This window comes from Sus scrofa, chromosome 9, assembly GCF_000003025.6.
Source record: "Sus scrofa isolate TJ Tabasco breed Duroc chromosome 9, Sscrofa11.1, whole genome shotgun sequence".
Lineage (NCBI taxonomy): Eukaryota > Metazoa > Chordata > Mammalia > Artiodactyla > Suidae > Sus > Sus scrofa.
Genome location: NC_010451.4, coordinates 114,327,342 through 114,342,555, shown reverse-complemented (window position 1 = coordinate 114,342,555; position 15,214 = coordinate 114,327,342). Strand labels below are relative to the sequence as shown.

General features: G+C 37.5%; 1 protein-coding gene across 15 annotated transcripts in view; it reads right to left on the bottom strand.

Moving 5' to 3' along the window:
* Nucleotides 1-15,214, bottom strand: part of DNM3 (dynamin 3) — a 542,471-nt gene that overhangs the window by 462,697 nt on the left and 64,560 nt on the right. For all 15 annotated transcript variants that reach the window (XM_021063640.1, XM_021063637.1, XM_021063646.1 and 12 more), the window contains exon 2: nucleotides 9,900-9,973. In XM_021063640.1, coding sequence (XP_020919299.1) covers nucleotides 9,900-9,973 — 74 coding nt within the window. The remainder of the gene's footprint in view (nucleotides 1-9,899; nucleotides 9,974-15,214) is intronic.

Sequence of the window (15,214 nt, the reverse complement as noted above, 5' to 3'; positions counted from 1 at the left end):
TTAACCCATTGCACTACAGCGAGAAATCCATTTAGGTGACTTTTTAAAGAATGACAGGTAAATTCGTCAACAAAAAGATCCTATTAAAAGGAAGAAGGAAAGAAAAGTATCTAGAAAAAGAAAACAACAGAGATATAATTAGATAAAATGGTTATATGTGTTTCTCAAACTGTGACCCAAAGACCAACAACTTGAGAAGCACCCAGAAGTAGTTCTTTAAAATGCAGAATCCAGGAGTTCCTGTCACGGCTCAGTGGTAATGAACCCAACTACTATCCATCAGGATGCAGTTCAATCTCTGGCCTTGATCAGTGGATTAAAGAATCTGGCATTGCTGTGAGCTGTGGTGTCGGTCACAGATGTGACTCAGATGGGGTGTTGCTGTGGCTGTGGTATAGGCTGGCAGCTACAGCTTGGATCTGACACATAGCCTGGGAATTTCCATATGCCATGGGGTGTGGCCCTAGGGGAAAAAAAATAAAATAAAATGCAGAATCCTGGGCCATACCCCTAGACCTGCTGAATCAAAACCTCTGAATGATACCTAGGAATCTGCACAGTACTTTAAGCATATTAAAAATGCAAATCAAAACTACTATGAAGTACCACCTCACACCAGGCAGAATGGCCATCTTTAATAAGTCAACAAATAACAAATGCTGGAGAGGGTGTAGAGACAAGGGTACGCTCCTTCACTGTTGGTGGAAATGTAAATTGGTACAACCACTGTGGAAAACAGTATGGAGCTTCCTCAGAAAACTAAATATAGAACTACCATATGACCCAGCAATCCCACTCTTGGGCATATATCTGGACAAACCCTTCCTTGAAAAAGACACATGCACCCATATGTGCATTGGAGCACTAGTCACAATAGCCAAGACATGGAAACAACCCAAATGTCCATCAACAGAAGACTGGATTAGGAAGAAGTGAGATATATATATATATATATATATATATATATCCACAAAGGAATACTACTTAGCCATAAAAAGAACAAAATAATGCCATTTGCAGCAACATGGATGGAACTAGAGACTCTCATACTAAGTGAAGTAAGTCAGAAAGAGAAAGACAAGTATCATACGATATCATTTATATCTGGAATCTAATATTTGGCATAAATGAACCTTTCCACAGGGGGTGGGGGGGAAACTCATGGACTTGGAGAACAGCCTTGTGGTTGCTAAGGGGGAGCGGGAGGGAGCAGGATGGACTGGGAATCTAGGGTCAATAGATGCAAACTATTGCCTTTGTAATGGATGAGCAATGAGATCCTGCTACATGGCATTGGGAACTACATCTAGCCACTTATGATGGAGCATGATGGAGGATAATGTAAGAAAAAGAGTGTATATATGTTTGTGTGACTGGGTCACTTTGCTGTACAGTAGAAAACTGACAGAAACTGTAAATCAGCTCTAATGGGGAAAAAATCATTTTAAAAAAGAATAATATTCAAAGAACTTTAAACAATGAACCTGCACTTTATGTGGTACCCTGTACTTTTTTTTTTTGTTGTTTTTTTTTTTTTTTGCTTTTTAGGGGCACACCTTTGGCATATGAAAGTTCCCAGGCTAGGAGTCAAATCAGAGCTGCAGCTGCCAGCCTACACCATAGCCACAGCAACTCAGGATCCAAGCCACATCTGTGACGTACACCACAGCTCATGGTGACACCAGATCCTTAACCCACTGAGAGAGGCCAGGGATCGAGCCCACATCCTCATGGATACTAGTTGGGTTCTTAAATCACTGAGCCACCAGAGGGAACTCCAGTAACCTGTACTTTACATGGAAAGCAATAGGGAACCAGCACTGGAGCAGAACAAGGTCAAAGCTGCAGTTAAAAATCACATTTGTTTTCACTATGAGGTTAACTTGTTACAGTGAAAAGAAAAACATTTTAGCCTCTGCAAAAACACTCTAAAATATCAGTTTTAATTAAATTCAGATACTTAAATGTAAAACAAAATGAGGTATGTAGTTTTAAAATCTTTCCAGTGTTGTTATTCAAAACAGTACTTGAATGTTTCCACTAAGTATATGCCAGTCTAATTTATTCAACTAGAAAAAAAGGAGTTCTCTTGTTGTGCAGCGCGTTAAGGATCCTGTGTTGACACTGCAACAGCTTGAGTCACTGCTGTGGTGGCCTGGGCCCAGGAAACTCCCACTTGCCATGGGCATGGTCAAAAAAAATCTTTTGGTGGGGGAAAAAACTGTAACTGCAATGTATACATCTAAGGATGACCTGACCCCCTTGCTGTACAGTGGGAAAATAATAAAAAAAAAAAATCTTTTAAGTAAAATGAAAATAAACTAGAGAATAAGTCCCGGACATTGCACATAAATCAGGATTTAAAGTCTAACTAATACACAAACTTTTTAAAATATCTCACCTCAATGAAAAGTTAACGTCTTTCTCCAGAATTAATTATTCTTTGGCTACTGTAGCAGCAAGCAATCGCCTCAAATGCCCGCTGGCTCAGTTCTACCAGGACGCAGAGTGCTCTCCATGCTGACCTGACAACGGACCCCAGCATGAAGCCCATGACACAGACCACAGTGATTTGCCACCTTCACAAGTCTTCCTGCTGCTTCTTAGACCTGCTGCCTGAACTTGGTGTCTCCACCTCTTCCTGTTAATTATCTGGTGCCTCAGAAACAAATTTTCAGATTTCCGTTACTGAGGTTTTTTATTAAAATGGTTATTAACGGCAATGCTAACCAAGGACCCAAACTACTTAATAGTAACAATTCTCTAATAAATGACAAGCCTTGGCCAGTTTTTAAAACATGCTATATTGTTTGGTAGATGCAATGCCAAGGTGGTAAATCAAATTTTGATGAATTAACATTATATTTGACATACATGAAAGGTGTCAGCAAAAAGGAAATCTTTCACAAAAGAAAGAATATTTCAGTAATTTGAAAAATTACCTTTAATGTATTCATTTTGTAACTTCTGATTTTTAATACCTTCCTTCCTTTCATTAATGTCATAGAAGTAAAGGAGAGTGAGGGAATATAATAGCATTTAGGGGAATATCTTAACAGAAAACTTCTCACAGAAAACAAAACCATTTATCCTTGACCATGACCTACAGGCTTTACTTGTATAAGTCCTTAACTTTTAATACAGAGAATGACTTGGATTCTGGTGTCTTAAAAAAAACCCTCCCCTTCAGGGGGCATATCAAATTCCAAACGGACCACTTCTTAAAGTAGGGGAACTTTTCAAATACTCAGTAGTTCATCAAAATATTACACTCAGACACATTTGCTTTCTCAGTCTGACATACCATTTAACCAGTAAACAGTAAGATCAGGTGTTGCAAAGAATGAAACCAGTGGTATGCTGGTAAATGTTTACCAGCTGTCACTGCAGGGGGGAAAAAGTCCTGATGTGTAACATCTGCCGATTTCTATACTGTAAATTCTTCCACCATGAGCAACTTCAAGCTACCACCATGGCATCACTGGGAAGACAGGTACACAGCCTGATCTAAGGAGCTGGCATAACCGAGTTTCAGCATGGTACCAGAGGAAGCCCCTAGGCACTGAAAACTGTCTTCTTGTCTTATGAAGACCTTCCTACTTCCTTGTTCTCAACACTGTAGTCCTCACCCAACACCTTACCTATGCTTTGTCCAACTTTTGTCCTCCCAAGCCGTACTTCAGAAATCTCTCTCTCTAAAACCAAACTACCAGGACCTCACTTAAAAATGTTAATGAAAGAAGTGATTTTTCTCACCTCTCTCACAACACTGTGTGTTTTCTTGGAATGCCCTCTGTGCTAAGTACTAAAGGTCCTAAAACAAATTACATAGAACAAAACACAGTATCCATAATTAATTTTTGGCTTGGTTTCACAACTAGTACAGCAGAAGATGGAGACAACAGTTAAATATTACTGAATGGACATTATGTTGGAAATTAGAAGATAATTACGAATTATCCAAACAATTTCTACATTTAATAATCACATATTTGTGCTCCTTCACATAAAAAATACAATATAAAAATATGAAGTATGTCCTGCAAATATAAATCAAGCAGTTTGAGTTTCTTATTTAAAAAAAAATGCAATATTAACAGTGACAGGAAGATACTAATAACAAATCCAAATCCTACCAACAGTGTAGCCTTGGACAAATAGCTTAACCTTGCTGGGGCTCTTTTTCTAAAATAGGAATCATAATATTTCAGAAGGTTCTTGTGAAGATTAAATTAAAATATTTTCAAATTGAATAGTTCATGGAATTCCCGGCGTGGCTCGGTGGTAACAAACCCAACTAGTATCCAAGAGGACACAGGATCGATCCCTGGCATCACTCAGTGAGTTAAGGACCCGGCGTTGCAGTGAGCTGTGGTGTAGGTCGCAGATACAGCTTGGATCCTGCCTTGCTTTGGCTGTGGCATAGGCTGGCAGCCACAGCCCTGATTCAATTCGACCCCTAGCCTGAGAACTTCCATATGACTTGGGTGTGGCCCTAAAAAGACAGGGGGGAAAAATTGCACACTTCAGATATAATTAATGCTCGAAAATGGCAGCAAATTATTATTTCTCTATAGTCAACTGGCCTGGGCTAGCAATTCTTTTATGAACATTTCAGGGGTTATGGCAGGAAAATATATGCATTAGAAATTTCAGTAACCACATGATTCTGAATATTCCCTATATGCCTCTGGACCCAGCACAACCACAGCCTCAAGCTTAACCTAACCCAGGCTCTCACTGCCCATGGCTGCTGTCTCTGAACCCCTGAGGCAAACGCATAACCTTTTGCAAAAAATCAAGCTAGCAGCCCTCCTTAATTGGGAACAGAAACCAAATGCATCACTGGCTTTTTAAGAGTATCAAAAGCTAATAGAAGAAAAGTCAAAGGACAGAAAGTTACTTGATTTATTTTATGCTGACGAGTATGGCTTTCATTTGACAACTTTACAATGATAAATATGTATAGAAAGAAATGTAAATAACCTAAGTAATCTAGAGGAATTACTTTAACAGTAAGAGAAAAGAATAAGTTACTATAATCAAATGCATCTTAGGAATGCTAGAATGCTTAAACAAGCATCTTAAATAAGAAATCTGTAAATTTAAGGGTAAACATATTAAGGGTTTTTTAAAAATCATCTCAGTAAGTGTCAAAGTGACTCAGTAAAGTTACATACCTATTCATTAGATTTTTAAATTTTAAAAATCAGAACTAAAATAGTTCCTTACCAGGAAAAAAACAAATAGTAAAGAGTACATGCATAACTTAACACACAGGTATTTTCATCAAACAAGAGGCACAACATTGTTCGGGAAGTCCTGGTCATTGCAACAGGGCGTTAGAGTGACATACTAATGGAAATAAAAAGATAAAATAATAATTATCAGCAAATACTTGTTCTCCTAGTTTTCCTAGAGAAAAAAAAGTTACCGAATGAGGATTCCACTAAAAGCATAAATTTACCTGTAGTTTCTCTCACATTTTTCCCTTCCCATTTGGTTGGAACAGAACAGGTATCCCTTCATCCTCCTCATGAGTAAAAGAAATTATCCTAACCCACTCTGAAATCCCTGAATCACTCTATCATTTCTTTCCCTTGTGTTCAATGGCATGTACTTTAAGGGTCTAATCCTTCTTTCACGTTCCCTTTCAAAGTCCCTAGCCCAAAAGACCCTACCAAATCTGCTTTTTTTTTTTTTCAGCAACATTGTCCCTCCTTACTCTATCTCCTACTACCCCTCTTCATTCACTCTACTTCTAGACCTACTGGCCTCCTTGTTAAACTCCAAACATATAAGCATCTTAGAACTTTCTAATTTCTCTATGCCTACACAAATATGGCTTAAATGCTCACTTTCTTTATCACCTAACATCCATGTGTTTGTTTTGCCTTTTTTCCCCCCTTATTGTTGGTTTCTCTCCAAGAATATAAGCTCCATGATGACAGGGATATTTGCCTGTAACACAGGAATCAATCAATAAACGTTGGTTGAATAAATGAATCTATTAAGAGAAAATATTATTTCTGGAACTTACCCCAGGTAGCATCTCAAGGCACAAGTATACTGCATGAGAAGAGATATATATCCCCACCTTGCTTCATTTTGTTAGCCTTCCATCAACCCAAGCCTGTAGTGATACCCCAGACTTTCCTATGAACAGTGCCTTTAGGGTAAAAGAAACGGGGTACAGACAGTTCTCAGCTACCATCAGCTGCAATGCAAAAGCTCCATTTTGAGGTTCTTGAAGGATTACAGGGACAGTAAGTTTTCCCTGAGGGAAGAACTTCCAGTCCGCTTTGCATAAAAAGACAGGAGGGAGAGGAGATATGATCCTCACTGATTAATGGGAAATAATGAAAAAATAGTCAAGGGCTTAGAAGAGGCAAGACTGAGAGACTGTTGACAAAAAGGTATAAGGAAGATGCATGTGACATACCGTCTCAAAGAGCTCAATATGTAAGAACTTCTTTCCCATGTCATACTCAAAACCCCCACTGCAATGAACTTATTAATATTCTGGTCAATAAGTGTCCTTTCTGAGCTACTCCAGTATTTGCATGATAAGTATTTGTTGAATAAATTAAGAAATGCAAATTAAATTACTATATAATTAAAATACCAAGAGAATCAATTAAAAATATTTTAATCTGTCAAATGTAGAGTTAGGACAGTTAATTTAAAAATTAAAACTAAAAACAGCAGCTTTTACATAGATCAGCAATTAGAGGTTAGAAAACAGAATGAAAAAAATCCGTATTCAAGCCACAAGAAAAAAATTATGAATACCCTAACTAGAAATACATGGGTGCCATATAAAGACCATCAAGAATTTTGCTAAATAATAATAATAAAAGGAGACTTGAGCAAATGAAAGGAAATAGCATGATCCCTGAATTGGAAAAAATAATGAATATGTTAATGATATTGATTATTTTCTAATGAATCTATTAAAATCAAAATAATTCTAGTGGCAATAGTTTTGTATTTACAAAATTATCCTAAACTTTGACACAAACAGAAAAGAATCCCTAAATAAAAATAAAAATGAGGAGAGGACTATAAGCCCTAACAGATATTAAAGCAAATTATAAACCCAGTAAAACACTGCAGTAAAACTCTTAAGATATTAAGAGATTGCTGGAGTTCCTGTTGTGGCAGGAACAAATCCAACTAGTAACCATGAGGTTGTGGCTTCGATCCCTGGCCTAGCTCAATGGGTTAACGATCCAGCATTGCCATGAGCTGTGGTGTAGGTCGCAGACACAGCTGGGATCCTGCATGGCTACAGCTGTGGCACAGGCCGGTGGCTACAGCTCGAAATAGACCCCTAGTCTGGGAACCTCCACATGCCACAGGTGCAGCTCTAAAAAGCAGAAAAAAAAAAAATGAGAGATTGCTGAAAGAACATAATATAAGATAGAGGACATTGTGCAAAAATTATTTAAGCACACATGAAGATAAATTTTAGGATTCTCACTGTGGTGCAGTACATTAAGAATCCAATTGCAGCAGCTCAGGTCACTGCAAAGGCACAGGTCTAATCCGTGGTCCAGCACAGTTGGTTAAAGAATCCTGGGGCATAGGATGCAGCTGCAGCTCAGATTCAATCCCTAACCCAAGAACTTCCATATGCTGCAGATGTCGCCATTAAAAAAAAAAAATATTTTAAGAAAGAAAATAAATTTCAGACTAAACATTAAACTTTAAAAGTATGAAAGGGAAAAATTTATGCTAAATATTTACTTTTTGTTAAACATAAATGTACAGATTTTACAAAACCATAAAGAGTAAAACTTCTGTACATTAAAAATTATATAACCAGACTAGAGACTTCATCCTAGTCACTACTATATCCCCAGAATTTAGAATAGTATGCAGATCTTTAAGCAATTTACTTTTTCCAAAGGATAGCATTTGACTCCATTCCTTTGGATCAAACTTAGATTTTTTTACATTAAAAAATGGTTTAAAATACCTATACTTTCTATCAAAAACTTAGCTGAATTGTGATAGTGATGCATTGAATCTATCAATTTGGGAAGTACTGCCATCTTAACATTATCTTCTAATCAGTGAACATGGGATATTTTCCCAATTACCAAATAATAATTTGTAGTTTTCAGAGCATAAGTTTTGCTCTCCTGTTAAATTTATTCCTAAGAAGTGTATTCTGTGTGGTGCCACTATAAATAGAAGTGTTTTCTTGCCTTAATTTTTTGATTGTGCACTGCAAGTGTATTGAGATACAATTGATTTTTGCATCCTTATTTTTAACCTGCAACCTTGCTGAACTAGTTTGTAGTTCTAATAGTTTTTTAGTGAATTCCTTAGAAATTTATATGTACTTGATCATATCATCTGCAAATAGAAATAATTTTACTCTATCCTCTCCGGTATCAATGTCTTTTATTTTTTTCTCTTGCCCAACTGTCCCATCTAGAACCTCCAGTACAATACTGAATACAAGTGGCAAGAGTGGACATCCTTGTTTTGTTCCCAATCTTAGAGGGAAATGAACTTATATACAAAACAGAAATAGACCCTCAGACATAGAAAACAAACTCATGGTTACCAAAGAGGAAAGGAACAAAGATGGTTATGTTAGGAGTTAGGGATTAACATATACCCACTACTACATATAAAATAGATAACCAACAAGAACCTGCTGTATAGCACAGGGAACTATACTCATTATTTTGTAATAGCCTATAAAGGAAAATAATCTGAAAAAAATACTTATGTATAACTGAATCACTTTGCTGAATATCTGAAACTAACAACATTGGAAATCAACTATACTTCAATTTTTTTGAAATTGGGAAAGATAAAAATAGCCAATTCACAAAAGAAGAAATGCAAATACCAAACACACAAAAGAAATTCCACATTGCCAGTTACTGAGAAATAAAATTAGGAGTTCCCATTGTGGCTCAGTGGGTTATAAACCTCACTAGTATCCATGAGGATGTGGGTTCCATCCCTGGCTTCAGTGGGTTAAGGATCCAGCGGTTGTGAGCTGTGGTGTAGGTCGCAAAAGCATCTTGGGTCCCGCATTGCTGTGGCAGAGGCCAGCAGCTGCAGCTCCAATTCGACCCCTAGTCTGGGAACTTCCATAAGCCACAGGTGAAGCACTAAAAACAAAAAAAAAGAAAAAAGAAAGAAAGAAAAAAAAAATAGGGCTCATTTGCCTATCAAATTATCACGGTGTTAAAGAAGGGGCAAAAATAACACATTAATTACAGAAATGGATATAAACACAGATACACTATAGATATGCATACAGATATTAGATAGATAATAAATTACCTTTTATTTTATTTATCTTTTTGCGTTTTCTAGGGCCACTCTCACGGCATATGGAGATCCCAGGCCAGGAGTCCAATTGGAGCCACAGCCACCGGCCTACGGCCTATGCCAGAGCCACAGCAACGCGGGATCTGAGCCGCATCTGCAACCTACACCACAGCTCAGGCAACGTTGGATCCTTAACCCACTGAGCAAGGCCAGGGATCCAACCCGCAACCTCATGGTTCCTAGTCGGATTCGTTAACCACTGGGCCATGACAGGAACTCCAATAATAAATTACTTTTAAAAATTCCCAAACACACACACACACACACACACACACACACTCACACACCTACAGGAAGGAAGTATACAAAAGGGATATTAGTGGTTATACCATACTATAAAATTATATAAATATATTAAAATAAGTGAGACTCTCCCTTTAATGTAATAAAAGGAATCTAAAAAACAATGAAGAAGGGAGCATTCTGGACAGAAATACAAACAGCTACCCATGGCAGAGTCAGCACAAAAACACTCAAGAATGCAAACAACAGGTACCATGGGCTATGTTCATCCATGTGGCAACATCCACATTCATTACCTGCTTTCGAAGTAACAAGCTGCAGCACCAGAGGGCGTCTTGTTACAATGCCTGACCCTCGAGGGAGAAAGTCCCTAAAAAAGAAAAGAAAAAAAAAGGATAAATTAAGGCATTTTAAGGAATTCTGATCACCTATAAGTTTATAAGTCAAGTTCCACAGTAAGTCTCCTAATTTCCAACCTTTTGAAGCATCACATATCTAAAGAATGCTAAATTCATCTCATAAAAGAAACATCTGCAAAAATAAAAATGGGGATGGGGAAGGGTCCTTATATTGAATATTAATCCACTTTCATTGTCATAATGACCTCACTGGAATATGTAACTCATTCATTTATCTGAAATTAATAAAGGTTTGCATTAAATTACTGTGTATTGTCAATTCATTTTTTTTTTCAGATAACCAACATGTACAAAAAATTTAATGTAGAAATTAATCCTAAACACTTTGGTAATTAAAAAATTCAGCACTCCATCCAGCTTCAATATTAGTAATATTAAATAGTGACCATTATAAGAGGAAATAAAGGCACATTACATTGTATCTTCTAAATACCTAACATTTTTCTCCAATAAAAGGTCATACAGAAAAGTGTAGATAAATACTGTGTATGCAGAAATTAATAGCACAAAAATACCGCAATTTGATTTTTTTGTTCTCATTCCTGACAGATGAGAGTTTATTAAAAAGAGACTTTTAATAAAGATTGTATTTAAAGTGGCATATGAATATACACTAAACCAATAAAACTGGAGCAAAGAAAGTATTTTATAATTACATCTGCAATTCCACATAAATCGGTTTTGATTCTGCAATGTCAAAGAGAATTCATAAGCATACCCGTAATGGTTTTTAAACATTTAGAATGCCTCACAACTTCTAGAGGAATCGTTTTTAAAAAAAACCACAGCATTCCACTCAAAATAAATGTCTGACTCAACGGCATTTTTCCTGAAAAGTGGTTCCAGAAACACCAGTAAGTGTTATAACCACAGATGCCTAGGATCCATACTGACCCTACAGATTTCAGAATTTTTCTAGGGAGATGTGGCATCTACAGTCTTAACAAGCTCCAGGGGATTCTGATGCTCACCGCGGTTTGAGAATCACTGGCCTTAAACTGGGATATGTTACTCAACAATTTAGTGGGTAATGAATGGCATGGGGCATACTATGAGTTTTGTAGGAAAAGTGGCAGAACAGAGCTTCAACACAGATGGGATTTCAGTGAACAGCAACTTATACACCTGGTAAAGGCCAGTGAGAAGGCTGCAAAAGCCAAGCCTTTAGCTCCACTGATACTTCAGAATAGAGAGTTACAGAAATAAAATTAATAAAATTTCCCTTACTTACAACTTACATATTTTGCAAATGCTAGTATAAATTCTATGGCCTCTTGGCTAAGTTATGACCTTATTCCTTGACTCCCAGGGGTCAGTTTCATTTGGAATGTCACAGTATGTGAATAAAATAGAGAATAGTAAAATTACAGACTTGTTTTTGCTCTAAAAAAAAATGCCGACTGAAATAATATTTATTCAACAAATAATTAGAAAGTGCTAGAGATGATGTGGCCATGGGCCTGTACTAATTAGACAGCACGAGTATGAAATCTAATGGGAAGATAAAGATACACATTCACACAGAAAACCATTAGGATGGGAGCACATAAACTATCCTGGAGTACAGAAAAGAGAGATACCGACTCTCTTCTTCTCAAAGTATCTAAATACAAATAATTAAATACTCTTTTAATATTCTCCAGGAACTATCTTAGAATATTTCCTAGTTTGGATGGTTTTATTAATTTCTTAAAATTTAATCAAAACAAGGAGAAAGTCTATTCTGTGTGCAGAACTAAAAAGACGTTAATTCGAGAATCAAAATGTATAAAAAGAAAAAGCAAAACCCCAGGGCAAAGAGCTGGAGGCCATCTGTTTGTGTTATTAGGTTCATGAATGAGGTTTTAGGATGTATGGATGCCAAAGAAAAATATAAGTTCTTAAATGTCTGAATAATGCCATTAACAAATCAATAGAATATTTTCTTTTAAAAAAATGTAGAAAAGAAAGAAGGAAAGGAGGGAAGGAAGAAGGAATTTAGCTGACTAATGCTTTTGTGCTGCATCTGTTTCAGCTCATCCTGTGACTATATATTTATAATGCAGATTTAGTAACAATCCGTTTTCACATTATTAAAGTAAAACAGAACGTATCAAACATTTTAAATAACAAGTAATTATCATGCATTTGCCTAAAACATAAACTTATAAGCTTACAGGAGTTCCCGTTTGGCTTGGGGGATTAACATAGTGTCTGTAAGGATGCGGGTTCAATGCCTGGCCTCACTCAGTGGGTTAAAAATCTGACATTGCCGCAAGCTACAGCATAGGTAGCAGATGCAGCTTGGATCCCAAGTTTCTTCGGCTGTGGCATAGACCGGCAGATGCAGCTCCGATTCGACCCCTAGCCAGGGAACTTCCATATGCCACAAATGTGGCAGTAAGAAGAAAAAAAAGTAAGTCTACAGGTATAGCGAATACTTTTCCCTACTTTTTTTTATTAAGCAACAAGAACTTTGAGAGTGATAAATGGTTTCAGGTATCCGGTCTCCTTCTTACACTTACTGGCCCCCTTCATGGCTCTCACCAATCCACCTCCAACACATACATTCTCACCAAAAGTCAAAAGATTTGGTAACCAAATTCTGCTATTTGGAAGTCTCTTCTGACTTTACAGGAGTATCTGAGTGCAACAAAGCATAACAGAGAAACTCCTCTCTTCGTGAGTGACTAATCTAGCCTCCTGAAGATTCATGTCATTCTGGTGATCCAGCAGCAATAAAAACCATATGCCCAGCACACTCCTGCTGTAAAAACCTAAGGGAGTGAGCCCTCAAATGAAATAAGGTAACCTCACTTTGAGCCCCAGTTCTGCCCCTGAGTGGGCAAAATTCTCTAAATCTCAGTTTACTATTAAATTGAGATAATCCTATGAATCAAATGAAATGCAACATATGGCAACTTTTAAGAAAATTAAGCAGCACAGAAAAATGCAATACTGTTATCATTGCTACAATACAGCCAAAGAGTGTTTTCCCTGATATTTAAGCATTCTTCCATCTTTTAAAAAAAAGCCCCTATAGACAATTTTTAACATTTCATGAATACTGTTTGGAGGGGAGGCACCTCAAACCCCACCTGAACTGTCCCCTTGGTGACTAGCTGCACTGGTTTGCAAAGCTCAGATCCACCTTCCTGCCTCCATCAACAGGGAGGCAAGGCACTGATACAAACAATTATGAATAATTCATTAGTCACTGAGTACAATCATCCATTTGAATTTTATTATTTTCTGTGTAATAAGTGGTTGGTTTTCCTGTAAGTACATCTTATGGAAAAACTACTTTGCTAAATTAATGCAGAAAAATGACTGCACTTTTAGCATTACTGTGATTTTAAATTTGTGTGCTATTTTCCTCCAAAATGGGCTTCAAGGTACAGTGAGAAGAGCAATCTGGGAAGTAAGCAGTATTAAACTGACTCCCTTCTTTAGCATGAATACCTCATTTACGATTGGACTGTTCAGATTTTAGGAAGAGTGTGCTTCCCTCTCTATGCCACACAGCAGCTATAATTCAAATGCCTTTCTTTTCTCTCAACACACTGCAATAAAGCATTAAGTTATGCAGTCTTAACAGCTGGTTTTCAGACAATAAGTCAATGTTCTTTTATGGTTTCCTGATCCCCACACAAAAACTAGAGAACAGTTCCCATGCTACGGTCTAAGAATCACCTTGATAATATTTCTCATTGGCACTTCTGGTAACTTAGTTACCAAGAAATACTATTATTCTCCATCGGGAAATGATTGATCTTTGGAAGTCTAAAATGAGAGCACACTTGTTGTGCTAACAAAGCTAAAAGGAATTTTTTCCCTTAGCAGCAAATAAAGTAACTACAGAGATGCTTTTTTTCAAAATAGATGTAAACGATGACTAACCAGGTGATCTGTTTAGTAAATAAATGTTTAACATCTGCCCTTGATTGAAGCCAAGAGGTATAACTCATACCTCCTATAAGTTAATTCATGTAGCTAATTCATTCAAAGCCAAATGATATTAGTCTTAGAGGGGAATGATGTGTAAATGATTACAGTAACCATAGGTACAATGTTAAGCTCCACATAAAATGAAGTATCAACACAGAGCAGGGAAAAATCTATTCTGCTTAGGGAGCCAGCCAGAAACTATTTCAGAGAGATATAAGGTAGGAGGCATTCCACAGGGCATTAGGTTGTGCAGAGACATGTAAGATCTATATAACACAGAACATTAAAGAACTTTAAATATTAAATAAAAGGATGAGGTGGAGTGTCTGAAGAAGGAAGCAGGAAGAGACCTTAGAGGCCCTCACTTGTATCTCCCCTCTTTTTTTTTTTCTTTTTAGGGCTGAACCCATGGAATATGGAAGTTCCCAGGTGCCAAATCAGAGCTACAGCTGCCAGCCTATACTACCGCCACAGCAAGGAAAGATCTGAGCCATGTCTGCGACCTATACCACAGCTCATGCAATGCCAGATGCTTAACCCACTGAGCAAGGCCAGGGATTGAAGCCTGTGTCCTCATGGATACTAGCTGGATTCATGTCTACTACAATACAACAGGAACTCCGTATTTTTTTTCTTCCTATGAAAACAGGAAGATATTGAAGAGTTTCAAGTGTCAGATTGACAGTTCATGGGATACTCCACAGAGAATGCTGAAAAGGAGAAAGACAAAAGACAAGGAGACTAGTCACCAACCAGTATAAGCCATTGAAGAAGGAGATGATAAAGGTTAGGTCCAAGGCAGTGAGATGGTGGAGATGGAGAGAAGACAACAGAGAGAATGGACAGGTGACAGGATTTTTTTTTTTTTTTTTTGTCTTTTGCTATTTTTGGCACTCCGCAGCATATGGAGGTTCCAGCTAAGGTCGAATCGGAGCTGTAGCACTGGCTACGCAGAGCACAGCAACGGGATCCGAGCCGCGTCTGCACCTACACCACAGCTCACGCAACGCCAGATCGTTACCACTGAGCAGGCAGGACCAAACCGCAACCTCATGGTTCCTAGTCGGATTCGTTAACCACTGCGCCACGATGGGAACTCCAGGTGACAGGATTTAATGATCGATTTGATGTGCAATGAAATGATATGGAGAATCTAAGATAAATCTCAGATTTCTGGTTTGAGGAACTATTTGAATATCAGTGCCGTTAACCAGAAGAGGATAACAGAAGAGATCTTTCTGTAACAGAAAGATCTGGTTACAGCT